The 15994-nt window shown below is 41.0% G+C and overlaps 1 protein-coding gene across 4 annotated transcripts in view; it reads right to left on the reverse strand.

Annotated features, from left to right (window-relative positions):
* Nucleotides 1-15994, reverse strand: part of LOC146979273 (transcription factor COE3) — a 170596-nt gene that overhangs the window by 39395 nt on the left and 115207 nt on the right. For 3 of the 4 annotated variants that reach the window (XM_085788985.1, XM_085788983.1, XM_085788986.1), the window contains exons 9-10: nt 14785-14918; nt 9768-9894 (exon numbers count right to left, since the gene is read on the reverse strand). In XM_085788985.1, the coding sequence (XP_085645111.1) occupies nt 9768-9894; nt 14785-14918 (261 nt within the window). The remainder of the gene's footprint in view (nt 1-9767; nt 9895-14784; nt 14919-15994) is intronic. The other variant, XM_085788984.1, reaches the window with a different exon arrangement.

The raw sequence follows: 15994 nt of genomic DNA on the forward strand, positions 1-15994 counted from the left end.
TTCAAAACACAATCGATCTTCCTGGCATTGTTTTGTGCTACGTGTGGCCTATATACACTGCAAAAACTCAAAATCTTACCAAGAATATTTGTCTTATTTCAAGTCAAAACAAATCTCATTCTACTTCAAATAAGACTCATCACATAAAAAGCAGCTTGTTTTTATACACTTTTTACTTTTTTCAAGTATATTTTCACTTGAAATAAGTAGAAAAATCTGATAGTGGAGCAAGTTTTTCTTTCTTTTTACAAGCACAAACAACTTGCTTTCACTGGCAGATTTTAAGTGGAAAGAGATTAGTTTTGACTAGAAATTAGACATTTTGACAAGAAATAAGACAAATATTCTTGGAAAGATTTTGGGTTTTTGCAGTATAGTGTGTAAGGACTAAATTCAAAATAAAGGTGACCTTCCAAAACGGATTCAATTGCATGATTTGCAACGTGATGTAGATTTTCAAAAGAAAAACCCAGTAATGTTTCTTATTTTCAACGTGTTCCCTGTAAACTCAGATTGGAGACGAACTGTTATTACAGAACTCCACCTCAGAGAGCGTCGCCTTTATTTTGAAATCAGTCCTCACATCCAGGTGGGAGCTTCTCACGGGATTTTGGAATCTCGTTAAGTCAGAAATAAAATTACGCCAAAAAAAACAAAATATATATTACTCAGTATTTGTTTGTTTTTTTCAAGTGAATGCTCTAGTACGCCTCTGTACTCGACCACATGTTGGACCAGAAACTAAAATATTCAGCTTTTATTTTACGGCCGTGTGTTTTCTCCATGAAACAGAATGTACAAATGTAGGATTCACATGAAGCCTGGAGGACAAACTCAACAATCTCATCGCCCATCAACATCATCAACAGCTCACTATGAAATCTATTTAATTAGTGTCCTCATTCTAATTCATTATTACTGAATGAACTGGACTGTTTTTACCGCTGCTGCTGTTTTATGTTCAACTCTGTTTTTAACTTCGTCAAAGAAGAATTTCCACTGCGTTTTGGAGGGGGACAATAAAGGTTTTCCTGATTTCTGATTCTTATTTGTTTGTTTGTCTATTTATTTATTTATATCCTCCCCCCAGCACCCCCTCCTCCCCCCCCCCCTCTCTGGGGTTCACGGTGGTCGGGGTCTGAGCTGTCTGTCAATCACAGTTTAAAGTTCATGAAATTTCTATGAGCATCGATTTCAGCAGAGGCGAGTGGACGGAGGAGGAGGAGGGGGAGGGGGATTGGTGGGGTGGGGTGGGGGGTGGGGGGTCAGTAACTCCATTGATTGATCAAGTGTCTCCCTCTCTTTGAATTTCTCGGGGTGCAGTTTGACGGACAGGAGCTGAGACACTGAACTGAACTCAGCTGTTTCCTCAATAAATGACTGAAACACAACGTCACACATTTTACATAGGCTACATACAGCTCTGGAAAAAACTAAGAGAGCACTTTCACAAATGTTTCTTAAAAGCATCTCTACATGTATGACCTTCATTCTTTTCTTTTCTTTTTTAAGCACCAACACAAACACAACTCATTCTCCTTAATGAGACACTGATGAGGTCATCACCTGAACCACATCTGGTTTTATAGGAAGATTATAAAAACCACTGCTGGGATTAAACATTGACATTATCCCACTAAAACTGATTTATAAACTCTTCCTGAGTTAAAATATTCTTGCTGTGTTGCTCAGGAATAAATATCAACATGTTTTCTTTGCATTATTATTATTATTCAAGTTCTGAAAAGACTTGATTTTTTTTGTTATTTAGACTATTTGGTCTCTTCATTTTTTCCAGGGCTATATATGTGTCTTGACCAGAGCGATTACCCATGATCCTCTCTGGACGAAAAAAACTAAAACGCACACCAAGGCTGTGTCCGAAATCCCCCCTACTCTCTATCTAGTGACCAGTTGTTGTAGTGGTGTCCGAATGTTTAGTGATTATTAATGTTCACTATATAGTGACTGAATCTATCCCACAATTCACCGCGAAATGTAGTGAACATCTGATGTTCGCTAACCGGAGCAAGATATCCCATCATGCATTGCGGTCAGGGATGGCCGTTACCACAGCGGCCCAGAGCGACCGGTGTAGCTACCAAATAAATTAAGTAGTGACCGGTGTAGCTACCAAATAAATGCAGTAGTGACCGGTGTAGCTACCAAATAAATGCAGTAGCGACCGGTGTAGCTACCAAATAAATGCAGTAGCGACCGGTGTAGCTACCAAATAAATGAAGTAGTGACCGGTGTAGCTAGCTACCAAATAAATGCAGTAGCGAACGGTGTAGCTACCAAATAAATGAAGTAGTGACCGGTGTAGCTACCAAATAAATGAAGTAGTGACCGGTGTAGCTAGCTACCAAATAAATGCAGTAGTGACCGGTGTAGCTACCAAATAAATGCAGTAGTGCAGCAGCCTCAATAAATCCACAGACTCCCACAACAAACGTCAGAGCAAATTTCCTAACAAGCGTTATAAACTGACCACAAACTCTGGATAGCGAGGCTAGTTTATGTTAGCCCGTCTATGGTGTTTTACATTATACGTTAACATTAAGCTAGCGGACTTTATGCTTAGTTGTGACACTGGCTGTGTGTGTTGTGAACGTTGTTTCAAACTATGTGAGTTTGATTGAACAAATTTTGACGCTTAAATATATATTGCCGCTTAATATATTCCTTTACTCCTCTTTTTATGTTGGTACCTATACATCCATAGGTCTATGCTACACCGGCCGTTACCATGGTTGTATACATGGTACCAACACCGGCCGTTACGATCGCGGAACGTTTTAATTACGCAACGTAATACGTCATTAACTGTGCGGTCGAGTAGTGTCCGAAAGTGTTTTTTTATTTGACCAGTGAGTCCACTATATAGTCACTATATTGAATTCACTATGTAGTGAGTAGGGAGGAGGGAATGAGGGAGGGATTTCGGACATAACCCAAAAGAAAAAATTTAAAAAGACAAGTGAAAAAGAGTGGAGTGGAAGAAAAACTGAGGTCAGTGAACGTCTCACTGAGCTCCAGTAAAAACCTGAACTGTGATTTATGCTCCGTGGTTTTTTTTTTCTTCCTCCATCAGAGTCGCTGAGGTCCGGAGCACATAACCCCCCCTCCCCCATCCTCCCCCCTCCACCCTCCTCCCCCCTCCCTGACTGAAGCTGCTGAGCCTCAGACACTGAACATAATTGCCTCCATGTGTTACAGTGACAGTAATTAAACAATAAAAATTCAGAAGTCAATTAGCGGACGGACGGACGAGCAAGAGAGAGAGAGAGAGAGAGAGAGCGAGGGGGGAGGAAGGGGGGAAGAGAGAGAGAGAGAGAGAGAGACATAGACTTGACAGTGGTTCAGGCTCCAGGTTTAACTTTCTCCTCTCAGTTACATGTTCACAAGACCTTTAGCAGACCTCATGGAACAATCTGCTAATGCCTTCCATGTGTGTGTGTGTGTGTGTGTGTGTGTACAGTGCTTCATTGTGTGTCAGTGGTGCCGATCGTAGGCCAGAGACCCAGAGCTGGAGCTGCAGGTTTTAAAATCCTCCCGTGCACCGGAGTTAGAGTGACATCATGACAGTGACATCATGACGGTGACATCACAGCCGGTCTGACAGGACGATGTTCACCTGTGTGTGAAAAAACTACAAAACCTCTAAGACTACAAAAACCTCTGAAACTGCAAAACTACAAAAACCTCTAAGACTGCAAAACTACATGAACCTCTAAAACTACAAAACCTCTCAAACTGAAAAACTACAAAAACCTCTAAAACTATAAAAAAACCTCTAAGACTGAAAACTACAAAACCTCTAAAACTGCAAAACTACAAACACCTCTCAAACTGAATAACTACAAAAACTTCTAAAACTGCAAAACTACATAAACCTCTAAAACTACAAAAACCTCTCAAACTGAAAACTACAAAAACTACAAAAACCTCTAAAACTACAACCTCTAAAACTACAAAAAACCTCTAAAACTACAACAACCTCTAAAACTACAAAAACCTCTAAAACTACAAAAACCTCTAAAACTACAACAACCTCTAAAACTACAAAAACCTCTAAAACTACAAAAAAAAAACTACCTGTGTGTGTATGTGTGTGTGTGTGTGTGTGTGTGTGTGTGTGTGTGTGTGTGTGTGTGTGTGTGTTCAGTTTCCCTCCAGAACGTGAACCTGCTCACACCTGATCTCCTTATTAGGAATCTACGTCCTCCCTCCTGGATTTAAAGTGAGGAACACGTCTTCTCCCCCTCCTCCCCTTTTCTCCTCCTTTTCCCCCTTCCCTCTCCCCCTCTTCCTCTTCCTCCTCCCCCTCCCTTTCTCCCTCCCTCCTCCTCCTCCTCCCTTCACCTCAATCTGACTTTACAATCTCTCTCTCTCCTCATCTTGTGAATCTGACTTCATCATCTCACTTTCCCCCCTCCCCCCGCCCCCCCTCAGTGGAGCAGATCCCCAGGTGCAGCAGCAGCAGCAGGGGGGTGAGGGGTGAGGGGGGGTAGATGGGGTTGAAATTAATGAGAGGAGCCTGGAGGTATTGACTTTCCTGGGAAAACACAGCACAGCTCTCTAAAAATCAGTGGCCGAGCTGCAATAACTCAGCACCCATCGATCCTGCTACACCCCGACTCCTCCCCCTCCCTCACCCTCCCTCACCCCCAGCCCTCCTCACCCCTCCTCACCCCCAGCCCCACTCACCCCCACTCCCCCTCCCTCACCCCCTCCTCACTAGTGATGTGCAGATCGATACTGAAATATCAATACTTCCGATACCAGGTCAGTATGCTCTATAATCGATACTCAAATGAAAATATCGATACTTTTGATACTTCAGTCATTTGTGGTTATGCATATCATTAACAGGAACACAGTGGAAAGTAACTAAACTATTCAGATCTTGTCTAAATGACACGCGGTTGGTAGGAACTACTTTTTCTTCCGCCTGGGTAAGTGCGTAACGCGTAAGCGCAGCGGCATGCTGCTCACAAAGTCAGTCTGTGTAGAGTCAATGGCGGAGCAGAAAGGAGTCATGTGTGGAGCTATTTCAGCTCCACAAACAGTGAAGACGAAGTCTGTAATATCTGTGGGAAAATTATACATAATATTATAAATGAATGAATTAAAAAAAATATATGTTTGTTTATCATTTTCTTATTTAATATATGGTTTTATTATTTTACATATGTTCTTTTTTTAGTGTTTGAAACACTATTTTCGGCTATATTCTAAACGAGGCCACTACCTCAATATAGTTCAGAGTTTAAAATAAATACGTTAGGCTACTCTGAAGTCTTGCATCCTTAGGAAGCTATGACTTGAAATACAGTACTTTTTTTTATTTTATTAGATTTACCAGGCACAATAGGTGCATTTGCACAAAGTATCGGTATCGGATCGGTATCGCCGATACCAGCCTGAATTTTACTCAGTATCGGATCGGAAAGGAAATTTGTGGTATCGAACATCACCCTTCCTCACCCTTCCTCACCCCTCCTCACCCCCACAGACCACATCGATCCGTGCATCACCAGCTCTGAGGCCGGGAGCTTGGACCCAGCAGCTCCGCCCGACTCCGACTCCAGTTGCTGCTCAACGAGGAGGCGGAGCCACAGAGAGACACAGAGGACACGGAAACTATAAAACTACATAAACCTATAAAACTACAAAGACCTCTAAAACTACAAAAACAGCTAAAACTACAAAAAACCTATAAAACTACAAAAACCTAAGACTACAAAAACCGCTAAAACTACAAAAAACGCTAAAAACAACTATAAAAACATCTACAACTGAAAACTACAAAAACCTATAAAAGTTTAAAAAAACGCTAAAAAAACAACTAGGCCTATAAAAACATGAAAACTACAAAAACCTCTAAAACTACACAAACCTGTAAAACTACAAAACTACATGAAACTCTAAAACTACAAAACTTCTAAAACTACAAAAACCTCTAAAACTGAAAACTACAAAAACCTCTAAAACTACAAAACCTCTAAAACTGCAAAAACCTCTAAAACTGAAAACTACAAAAACCTCTAAAACTTCAAAAAACGCTAAAATGACAAAAAACCTGTAAAACTACATAAACCTGTAAAACTGTAAAACTACATAAACCTGTAAAACTAGCCTACATAAACCTCTGAAACTGCAAAACTACAAAAACCTCTAAAACTGAAAACTACATGAACCTCTAAAACTATAAAAATGTCTAAAACTGCAAACTACAACAAACTGTAGTGATGATTTTACAGCACAAACAGAAAACTAGAGAACTGAGCGACTGGTTCTTTATGACCATGTTTTCATGTTTTCTCTGCTCTGAGCTCTGACACAACCTGGTTTCTATGTGAGGAACCGTCGTCCGTCTCCTCAGACTGAACTGAACCAGAACCAGAACCAGAACCAGCTGCTCTCCAACAGGAACTCACTTTCAGTGTTGTGGGTAACGCGTTACAAAGTAACGCGTTAGAGTACTTTAATTACTTTTTTCGAGTAACGTGTAACGTAACGCGTTAGTTTCGTGAGTTGAGCAATCAGTAACTTAGTTATTTTTTAAAAAAAGTAATCCGTTACTTTTCGCCGGATAAGGAAAGGAAAATCCCGACTGCAGCCTGCTTTTTGTCAGACAGACTACTGTGCAACCTGCGGATGTGTCAGCCGAGGCGCAGCGCTGTGATGCGTCTGTGTCCTGCCGACCTACGTTGCCTGTGTGTGTGCGTTTCAATTCGCCGGCGAAAAGGACAAGAACATAACGGTAAAAACACTCTGCGTTGGTGATAAGCGACCGCAAAAAAAATCCACATCCAATTTAAGGGCCCATTTACATGAATCAGCTCCACGTACGGAGCTGCTTCACCAGCAGCAACAAGCAGCTCACTTTGACACTCTCTCTCCCCCACTCCCCTCCCTCTCCCTCTTCTTGTCATTCAGCTCAGTCTTCTTGCCGGCGGCCATGTTTCTCGGAGCGAAGCCTCAGGATCAGAGCGTGAAGCTTCTTTAAGCTTCAGGAGGAAGAGACGGGAAATCTGGGAAACACTCGGATCAGCTGCTCGTCACTTCAGCTGAGTGTGTGTGTGTGTGTGTGTGTGTGTGTGTGTGTGTTCAGAGGCTGCCTGACTCTTAATGAAGGGTTTAATGCTGCAGCAGCGCTGCACAGATCCTGCGCTCTGATTGGCTGTCAGCTGTCATAATCACAGCTACAGACTCGTACCGACGCTCCGGTCACATGACCTCAGACCGCAGACGCTCCTGGAAACTTCTCAAGGACCAGTGGAACCTCCAGGATGTCTCCATGGTTTCTCCATGATGCGATTAATTTTAATTAATTAATTACAAAGCCTCTAATAAATTAGATTCATTTTTTTAATCGAGTCCCGGCCCTAAATATTAATAATATTAATAATAATGATGATGTCATTTTCTCTCGTTGTTTTGTCTTTTATCTTCTCAGTTTTCCTTCTTTGTAGATTTAAAACTTCAGGCTGCTGCTCTGACAACAGCTTCTATTCACTGCGTCCTATCTGGGACTGAGATCACAGATTAGCATTGCAAAAGGAGGCGGCGGCGGCGGCCGGACCGTCCATTGTCGGCGTCCGTCTCGTCCCCCGCTCTGCGTCGCCGCGGCGTCTCCGACAAAGACGAAGGAGACGAGAAGAAGAAGGAAGTGGCGACAGCGGAGCAGCGTTTAACACGACGCGCTGACATTTACTTATCAGACTAAACAGCCGCCGCGCTCTGACCTTTCTGCTACTTTGAATGACATCTGGATATTCTGACGGAATCACGGGGACAGTGAAGGCAGCGATGAGACGGACAGATACCGGCGCCGCGCGGAGACTCTGAAGGACGGGACGAGGTCGGACAGACACACCTGGGACGATGTTCACTTCACTGGCAGCAGGTAAAACCGGTCACAACACAAACTGATGCTGGTCACAACAATAGCAACAACAACTCCTCAGAGCTCCGCCCACTGATCACAGACCAGCCAATCACAGACCAGCTCAGGTGTCTGTCCAGGAGCCGCCGAAGACTACGAGTCCAAACACATCATCATCATCATCATTAATTTAATCCCATTCAGACCAGCGACTCCGACCCAGAGTCTCAGAAGGAAACAGAAGGAAGGAAGGAAGGAAGGAAGGAAGGAAGGAAGGAAGGAAGGAGGGAGGGAAGGAAGAAAGGAAGGAAGGAAGGCAGGCAGGCAGGCAGGAAGGACAAAGGGAGAAATGGGAGGTAAGAAGGAAGGGAAAAAGGAAGGAAAGATAGATGGAGGGAGGGAACAGATTTGTTCAAGGAAGCAAGAGGGGAGGAAAGAAGGGAGGGAAAAGGAAGGAAAGAAAGATGGAGGGCCAATTGGATCAAAAGAGGAAGGAAGAAGAAGTAAGGACGGAGGGAAGGAAGGAAGGAAGGAAGAAAGGACAAAGGGAAAAAGGAAGGAAAGATTGATGGAGGAAGGGAACAGATTGGGTCAAAAAGAAAGGAAGGAAGGGAGGGAGGGATTGTGGAAAGAAGGAAGGATGGAGGAAGGGAACAAATTGGGTCCATTTGACCCAGAAAGACAACCTAAGATAACAGGTGATGAGTAACTTATGTACATGTAGAAGGAAAACTGAATTGCTGTGGTTTGGGGGTTTATTCAATCTTTAGAATTTAAAAATCCTTCGCTCATGGGCTAGGCCTATGTCTTTTCATTGTATGAGCTTAAAAAAAATCAAATAAAACAAGAAAGACTTCTCACTGAGGCCAACAATGACCTACAGAGAGAAGACAGTCTACTCTTGTTCAAACTCAGACTGAAAAGTGGCTCAATAAAAAACAACGTTCCCGGCCGCCAACACCGCTACGTCTGCGGTATCTGTATGTGAGAGAAGAGCGGTGCTGGGTAGAGACACCGCCAGGAGACAGGTGGAGACAGCAGAGACCGAAGAGGACAGCTCAGAGACGGTCAACAACTAACAGACAGAGGTGCTGTGTGAACTAACAACGATGACAACCAATCACAGACAGAATAGGGCAGATCTTGTGTGAAATCACCTGGCATTCGTAATAAAAGCTGGTGAGTTTTGGAGGCAGGTTTTAGGCTGCTCACTTCGTCATCAATAAGAAAAAGTACTGCTGTAGTCTGTTCTATTTTTCCATTTGACAAAAGCTGCAACAACTCAAAATCTTACCAAGAATATTCGTCTTATTTTTAGTCAAAATGTCATTTCTAGTCAAAGCTAATCTCATTCTACTTGTTTTTAGACACTTTTTACTTCTTTCAAACAGATTTTCACTTGAAATAAGTAGAAAAATCTGACAGTGGAGCAAGTTTTTCATTCTTATTACAAGCACAAAAAACCTGCTTTCACTGGCAGATTTTTCTACAGAATTTCAAGTGAAAATTAGTTTGAAACAAGTGAAAATGATCTAAAAACAAGTTCATTTTTAGGTGATGAGTCTTATTTTAAGTGGAAAGAGTTTAGTTTTGACGAGAAATGAGGCAAATATTCTTGGAAAGATTTTGAGTTTTTACAGTGTATGTTCTTCCATTAAATGGGGGGGGCAAGCAGGACGCCCATGCCCACCGCCGGCCCCGCTCATTAACTAGTGTGTGTGTGTGTGTGAGTGTGAGTGTGTGTGTGTGTGTGTGTGTGTGTGTGTGTGTGTGTGTGTGTGTGTGTGTGTGTGTGTGTGTGTGTGTGTGTGTGTGTGTGTGTGTGTGTGTGTGTGTGTGTGTGTGTGTGTGTGCGGTCCGGTCCGGGTCCTACCGGTGTAGACGAAGCGGCCCGGAGCTCCTTTGCAGAACTGTTTGGACTTGTAGGACAGCGTGACCTCCACCACCCCGGGGATGTGGCGAGGGGGGGTCTGGACCCGGATGGCGTGAGGCGTGATCAGCTGCAGCAGCAAACACACACACACACACACACACATTATAGTTAACTAATAATAATAATACTTTATTTGGATAGGGACAAGGCATATTGATGAACAATAGTAAAAATGCCAGATTATAACAGAGCTGCTAATTTGCATCTGCAGCCCCTAATAAATAAAAAAAATACAGCTGACACTACATTGAATAAAAACTAACTATAAATAAAATACAAATTAACAGTACACTACACAGTGAGGATGAGATAATACAGTTAAATAAAATATAGATGACAGTAACAAAGCAACAGCATTAAAACAACGGGATAGATAAGTCTTTATTCAGGTAGTTAGTGGAGACACTCTTGGTTGTTTAAGGTCTAAAAACTAAACTAAGAATAAAACTAGCAGCGAATACACTGCAAAAACTCAAAATCTTTCCAAGAATATTTGTCTTATTTCTTGTCAAAATGTCTCATTTCTAGTCAAAACTAATCTCTTTCCACTTAAAATAAGACTCATCACCTAAAAATTAACTTGTTCTTAGATCATTTTCACTTGTTTCAAACTAATTTTCACTTGAAATAAGTAGAAAAATCTGCCAGTGAAAGCAAGTTTGTTGTGCTTGTAATAAGAAAGAAAAACTTGCTCCACTATCAGATTTTTCTACTTATTTCAAGTGAAAATATGTGTGAAAGCAGTAAAAAGTGTCTAAAAACAAGCTGCTTTTTAATGTGATGAGTCTTATTTTAAGTAGAATGAGATTGTTTTGACTAGAAATAAGACAAATATTCTTAGTAAGATTTTGAGTTTTTGCAGTGTAAATAATTTTGTAACCTGAAATAAAAATAAAAATGACCATGTTTTCCAAAAACTAGACCTAACTCCTCCAAGCTCCAGGTTTGATGCTAAACTGCAGTAAAGTAAAGTTTCATCAGATAACAGCAGCTTAGTTGTAGTTTTCTTGTCGATGTCTAAAGCTGCAGGAAGAAAACGCCACAGCTCAATATGGGACGACTTGGAGTACTATGGCAAGCCATTTTAACATTTAAAAGCCAGACTGGATGTGTGTTGTAGATATCTGTAATTCAGTTTTGCCTCGTCAAAAAGAATATTTCAGATATCTGCAACTACATTCTTCCTATCCACAATTGTCATTTCAGATCCACAACTACATTCTTCCTGGGACAAATGACGTCACATTAACCATTCATGTGTATGAGGTTTGTCATTACAGGTATCTACAATTCAGTTGCAGATATCCACTATGTGAATTACAGATATCTGTAACTGAATTACGACTAGTACTAATTCCAGTTTGAGATATCTACAATTTGATTCTGACTAGTCATAATTCCAGTTCAAGATATCTTTAATTCACCTCAATTAAAGATATCTACATGTCCCTTTTCAGGAAACCTTAAATTAAGTTTTGACTAGTCAAAATGACGTTGTAGATATCTCAAACTGGAATTCGTAATAGTCATAATTCAGTTACAGATATCTGTAATTCACATAGCGGATATCTGCAACTGTAGATATCTGTAATGACAAACCCCATACACATGAATGGTTAAAGTGACGTCATTTGTCCTAGGAAGAACGTAGTTGTGGATCTTGAATGAAAAATCCAACTATTCAAAATGTAATTACGACGAGTCAGAAAGACGTTGTTGATATCTACAATGTTAATTCCGAATAGTCAAACTTAGCTTAAATTAAGTTAAATGAGTTGTCATAGTACGACCCACAGCTCAGAGCAGAGGCGATGATGTCACTCTGATGTCACAGCTCTGACCACAACTCTGATATTCATGGGTTGCAGTGACGTCACGTCGAAGGGACCGCTGCCATATTTGTGTCCGATTTGACAGGTCTCCCCATATGACAGCATGCAAACCGCAGGATGGAAATGACAGTTTCTTGACAAAATGACAGGGTTTCATACATCCTGTCTGGGTTTATATCTCTATAACAACAGACTAACTCTATATTATCACACTTATTACACAGTTTATGAATTAATTAATTAATTTGAGACGTAATGTTGATCAAAGTCCTTAGTCCGGTCACTTCTCCGCTGTTTGCTCCTCACCCTCCTCCTGTCGACTTGTGTGTAGTTGTTTTCAACGAGCTTTTGATAATCAATCAGTAGATTGATGAATTATCATGTAAATGTTACGATGTGCGCATTTATGTTGTCCTGTCTGTCATAAGAGACTACGGTTACGGGACACGTTTGTGTCACGGACTCGCGGTGGCACAGACACAGCTGGTCACAGCTGTGACACTGCGCTGGCCCGTCCGCTCTGTCTGCTCTGATCGCAGGTTTGGTTCCAGCAGCGGTGAGGGAGGCAGAGAGCCTCCACTCTCCCTCTAACAAGCTACAAGTCATTTTTCTAACATCACAATTAGTCTGAAGCTGGTAAAAATGAAACACAAGGTAAAAATCCTTGATAGTTCTTCTGCCCTGCTCTGCTGATCAGAGCAGCGTCCCTAGCAACGGCCCGTTTTACTTAGCAACGGTCTGTTATACAGAAATAAAAGACCCTAAATGCAGAATCAGTGAGTAATTAATAAGAAAGTAATCAAAATACAGAATTCAATATATCCATGTTAGGTTAGAAGTTAGGTTTAAAAAAAGTGAATCCCCTCTTTTTGTGAGACTTGTCACAGCCCACGCTGCCACTGATAGACTGCCTGCAGTCAACTATTTATTCCGCCTATAAATTTACGTCTTTTGGGATGGGATAAAACTGCAGTCCGGGGTTTTTTTTGGCGACTGCTATCACAGTCAACAGCACAATATAATCCTGGCATCTTTCAAATAACGTCAATTTTCGGTCTCTTGCTGATTTCCTCCTACTACTCCACTTGTTCTGGTAACGTGACGCTGTGATCTGTGCCCAGATTGCCCTGATTCGGACACAAATATGGCGGCGCAGAAACACAGTGACGTCATGTGAATCTAATGAATAGAAACTCTATGGGACTGGTCCTGGATCTGGGTCAGTTCAGTCTCTCTCTCTGTCTCTCTCTCTCTCTCTCTCTCTCTCTCCTGACGACGCTGATCAAAGTGAGGAGTGTGTGAGTGTGTGCAGGTGCAGGTGTCCTGCTTCAATATTTCATGTTGCTTCGTCTGTGCAGCTTCACACATCTGCAGCTTTTTGGGGACACGCAGCTGTTTCTACCTCTGTGTGTGTGTGTGTGTGTGTGTGTGTGTGTGTGTGTGTGTGTGTGTGTGTGTGTGTGTGTGTGTGTGTGTGTGTGTGTGTGTGTGTGTGTGTGTGTGTGTGTGTGTGTGTGTGCGCACTGCAAAAACTCAAAATCTTACCAAGAATATTTGTCTTATTTCTAGTCAAAACAAATCTCATTATACCTAAAATAAGACTCATCACATTAAAAGCAGCTTGTTTTTAAGACACTTTTTACTTTTTTCAAGCAGATTTTCACTTGGAATAAGTAGAAACATCTGATAGTGGAGCAAGTTTTTCTTTCTTATTACAAGAACAAAAAACTTGCTTTCACTGGCAGATTTTTCTACTTATCTCAGGTGAAAATTAGTTTGAAACAAATGAAAATTATCTCGAAACAAGTTCATTTTTAGGTGATGAGTCTCATATAAAGTGGAAAGAGATTAGTTTTGACTAGAAATTATACATTTTGACAAGAAATAAGACAAATATTCTTGTAAAGATTTTGAGTTTTTGCAGTGTGTGTGTGTGTGCGTGTGTGCGTGTGTGTAAGTAATTCAGTAATTGATTTTATCTATATAACTTCAGCGTTGTCATGACGTCACGAGGATGTTTGATTATTGTTTCATTCACAATAACACTCCACTTCCTGTTTTTCTCTGACAAAACCCCTCAGAAACCAGAATCATCAGCAGATCGATCAATAATGAAAGGAATAATTCACTTCAGCCAGATTTTCAAAATAAAAGAATTGGGTTAGACTTATGGATGTCACGATTATTTTCTTTGTACGCCTGTTGTCAGAGAAATAATCACGGTATTACGATTATTCTGCATTAATTAATTTTACAACATATGAATGTGTAAAATCAAATCCAGTCAAAATATAATTACATAACTAATTATTTTAACTATCTACTATTTATATAATATAACCAATTATTAATCCTCCAGGTGAAGTGTTTTAAAGATTCAAATCATTATTAGTCATCTATACCAAATGTTTATGTTTGTAAAGTTTATTTTAATTGTTGGCTTGTTTTTGTTTTTTAATCACAAATGAGATGCTAACATTTAAATTCCTACCAATTGGAGGCTACGTTAGGTAAATGGACCAGTATTTCTTACATTTACCTTCACTTTTGTGCACATCTGCCTCTGTGTTTACAACATACATGGCAAAAACTCAAAATCTCTCCAAGAATATTTGTCTTATTTCTTGTCAAAATGTCTCATTTCTAGTCAAAACTAATCTCTTTCCACTTAAAATAAGACTCATCACCTAAAAATGAACTTGTTTTTAGATAATTTTCACTTGTTTCAAACTAATTTTCACTTGAAATAAGTAGAAAAATCTGCCAGTGAAAGCAAGTTTTTTGTGCTTGTAATAAGAAAGAAAAACTTGCTCCACTATCAGATTTTTCTACTTATTTCAAGTGAAAATATGTTTGAAAAAAGTAAAAAAATAAAAATAAATAAAAAAGTCTTAAAAATGAGCTACTTTTTAATGTGATGAGTCTTATTTTAGGTATAATGAGATTTGTTTTGACTAGAAATGACATTTTGACTAGAAATAAGACAAATATTCTTGGTAAGATTTTGAGTTTTTGCAGTGTAATCTTTTTTGGAAAGTGACAGTATCTAAGAATCTTTACTCTATAAATGTTTTCACTTGATAAACTTCTTCGTCATTGACTAGTATAATAAACGGTCGACTCACCTCGCTCCAGACCAGCATGGTGCCGAACACCACCTGCAGGCCGTCGAAGAAGTTGTCTCCTATGAGGATGACGGTGGCGCCGCCGGTCGTCCAGCCTTCGCTCGGACTGATGGCTTTGATGCAGGGAGTGGCTGCTTCGAGACACACAGACAGACACACAGGAGACAAGGGACGTCAGCAAGGGACGCACAACACAACACAACACAACTCAACACAACAACAACATTGCCTACAGTCAAGCAGCAAGTTCAGTTCAGTACAGATCAGATAAAATAAGTTAACTTAAAGGGATAGTTCAACATTTTGTCAAACTGGCCCATTGCCATAATCCCTATAGTCATAGCAGTAGGTTCGTTACCTTTAATTGTCGGTGCAAGCTATTTTTAGAACGGCGGAGCAGAGCCGTGAGCTGCTCAGAGCTACGCTACGGAGGCTCATGGGATTTCTTGGTTTCCTTCATCAAACTCATCAAATACACAATCCAACAACTCCACAACGCTCTGGTGGACAAGTTGTGACCTGCACATTCACCACGCTATGAGATAATAACACAACGTTACCAGACAGAGTTGTTTTAGAGGGAAATACAGAGACTGCTTGATGAAAAACTGTCCCTGAAGGCAACACGCATCAGTGGTTTTGCATGAATTTCCCTCTAAAACAACTCTGTCTGGTAACGTTGTGTTATTATCTCATAGTGTGGTGAATATGCAGGTCACAACTTGTCCACCAGAGCGTTGTGGAGTTGTTGGATTGTGTATTTTACATTGTATTGTATATTGTGTATTATATGTAGCTCACGGCTCTGCTCTGCCAGTCTAAAAATACCTTGCACCGACAATTAAAGGTAACGAACCTACTGCTATGACTATAGGGATTATGGCAATGGGCCAGTTTATCAAAATGTTGAACTATCCCTTTAAGTCAAGTTAACATCAGCTGTGTTCCTCTAACTCTGTGTGGTCGGTCTCTCTCTCTGATTGGTTTTTCCAGGGCCACACAGATCAATACGGGAGGCTGCACATCAGCGGCGTCTCCACGGCGACTAGACTGTTGTCGGACAGTAGTCGATCCAGACGGGGGCCGGCCCGGAGCGGCGAGGAAACAAGACGGTTTACGGCCCTGTTCCCGGACCGGAGCCGTTTTATTGGAGGATGATTTGATGTTCCAGTCAGAGTGTCCTGTGTTTCAGCTGCTCGTCTATAAAGAC

The sequence above is a fragment of the Trachurus japonicus genome, chromosome 10 (assembly GCF_045865225.1).
Source record: "Trachurus japonicus isolate A0001 chromosome 10, Traja_1.0".
Lineage (NCBI taxonomy): Eukaryota > Metazoa > Chordata > Actinopteri > Carangiformes > Carangidae > Trachurus > Trachurus japonicus.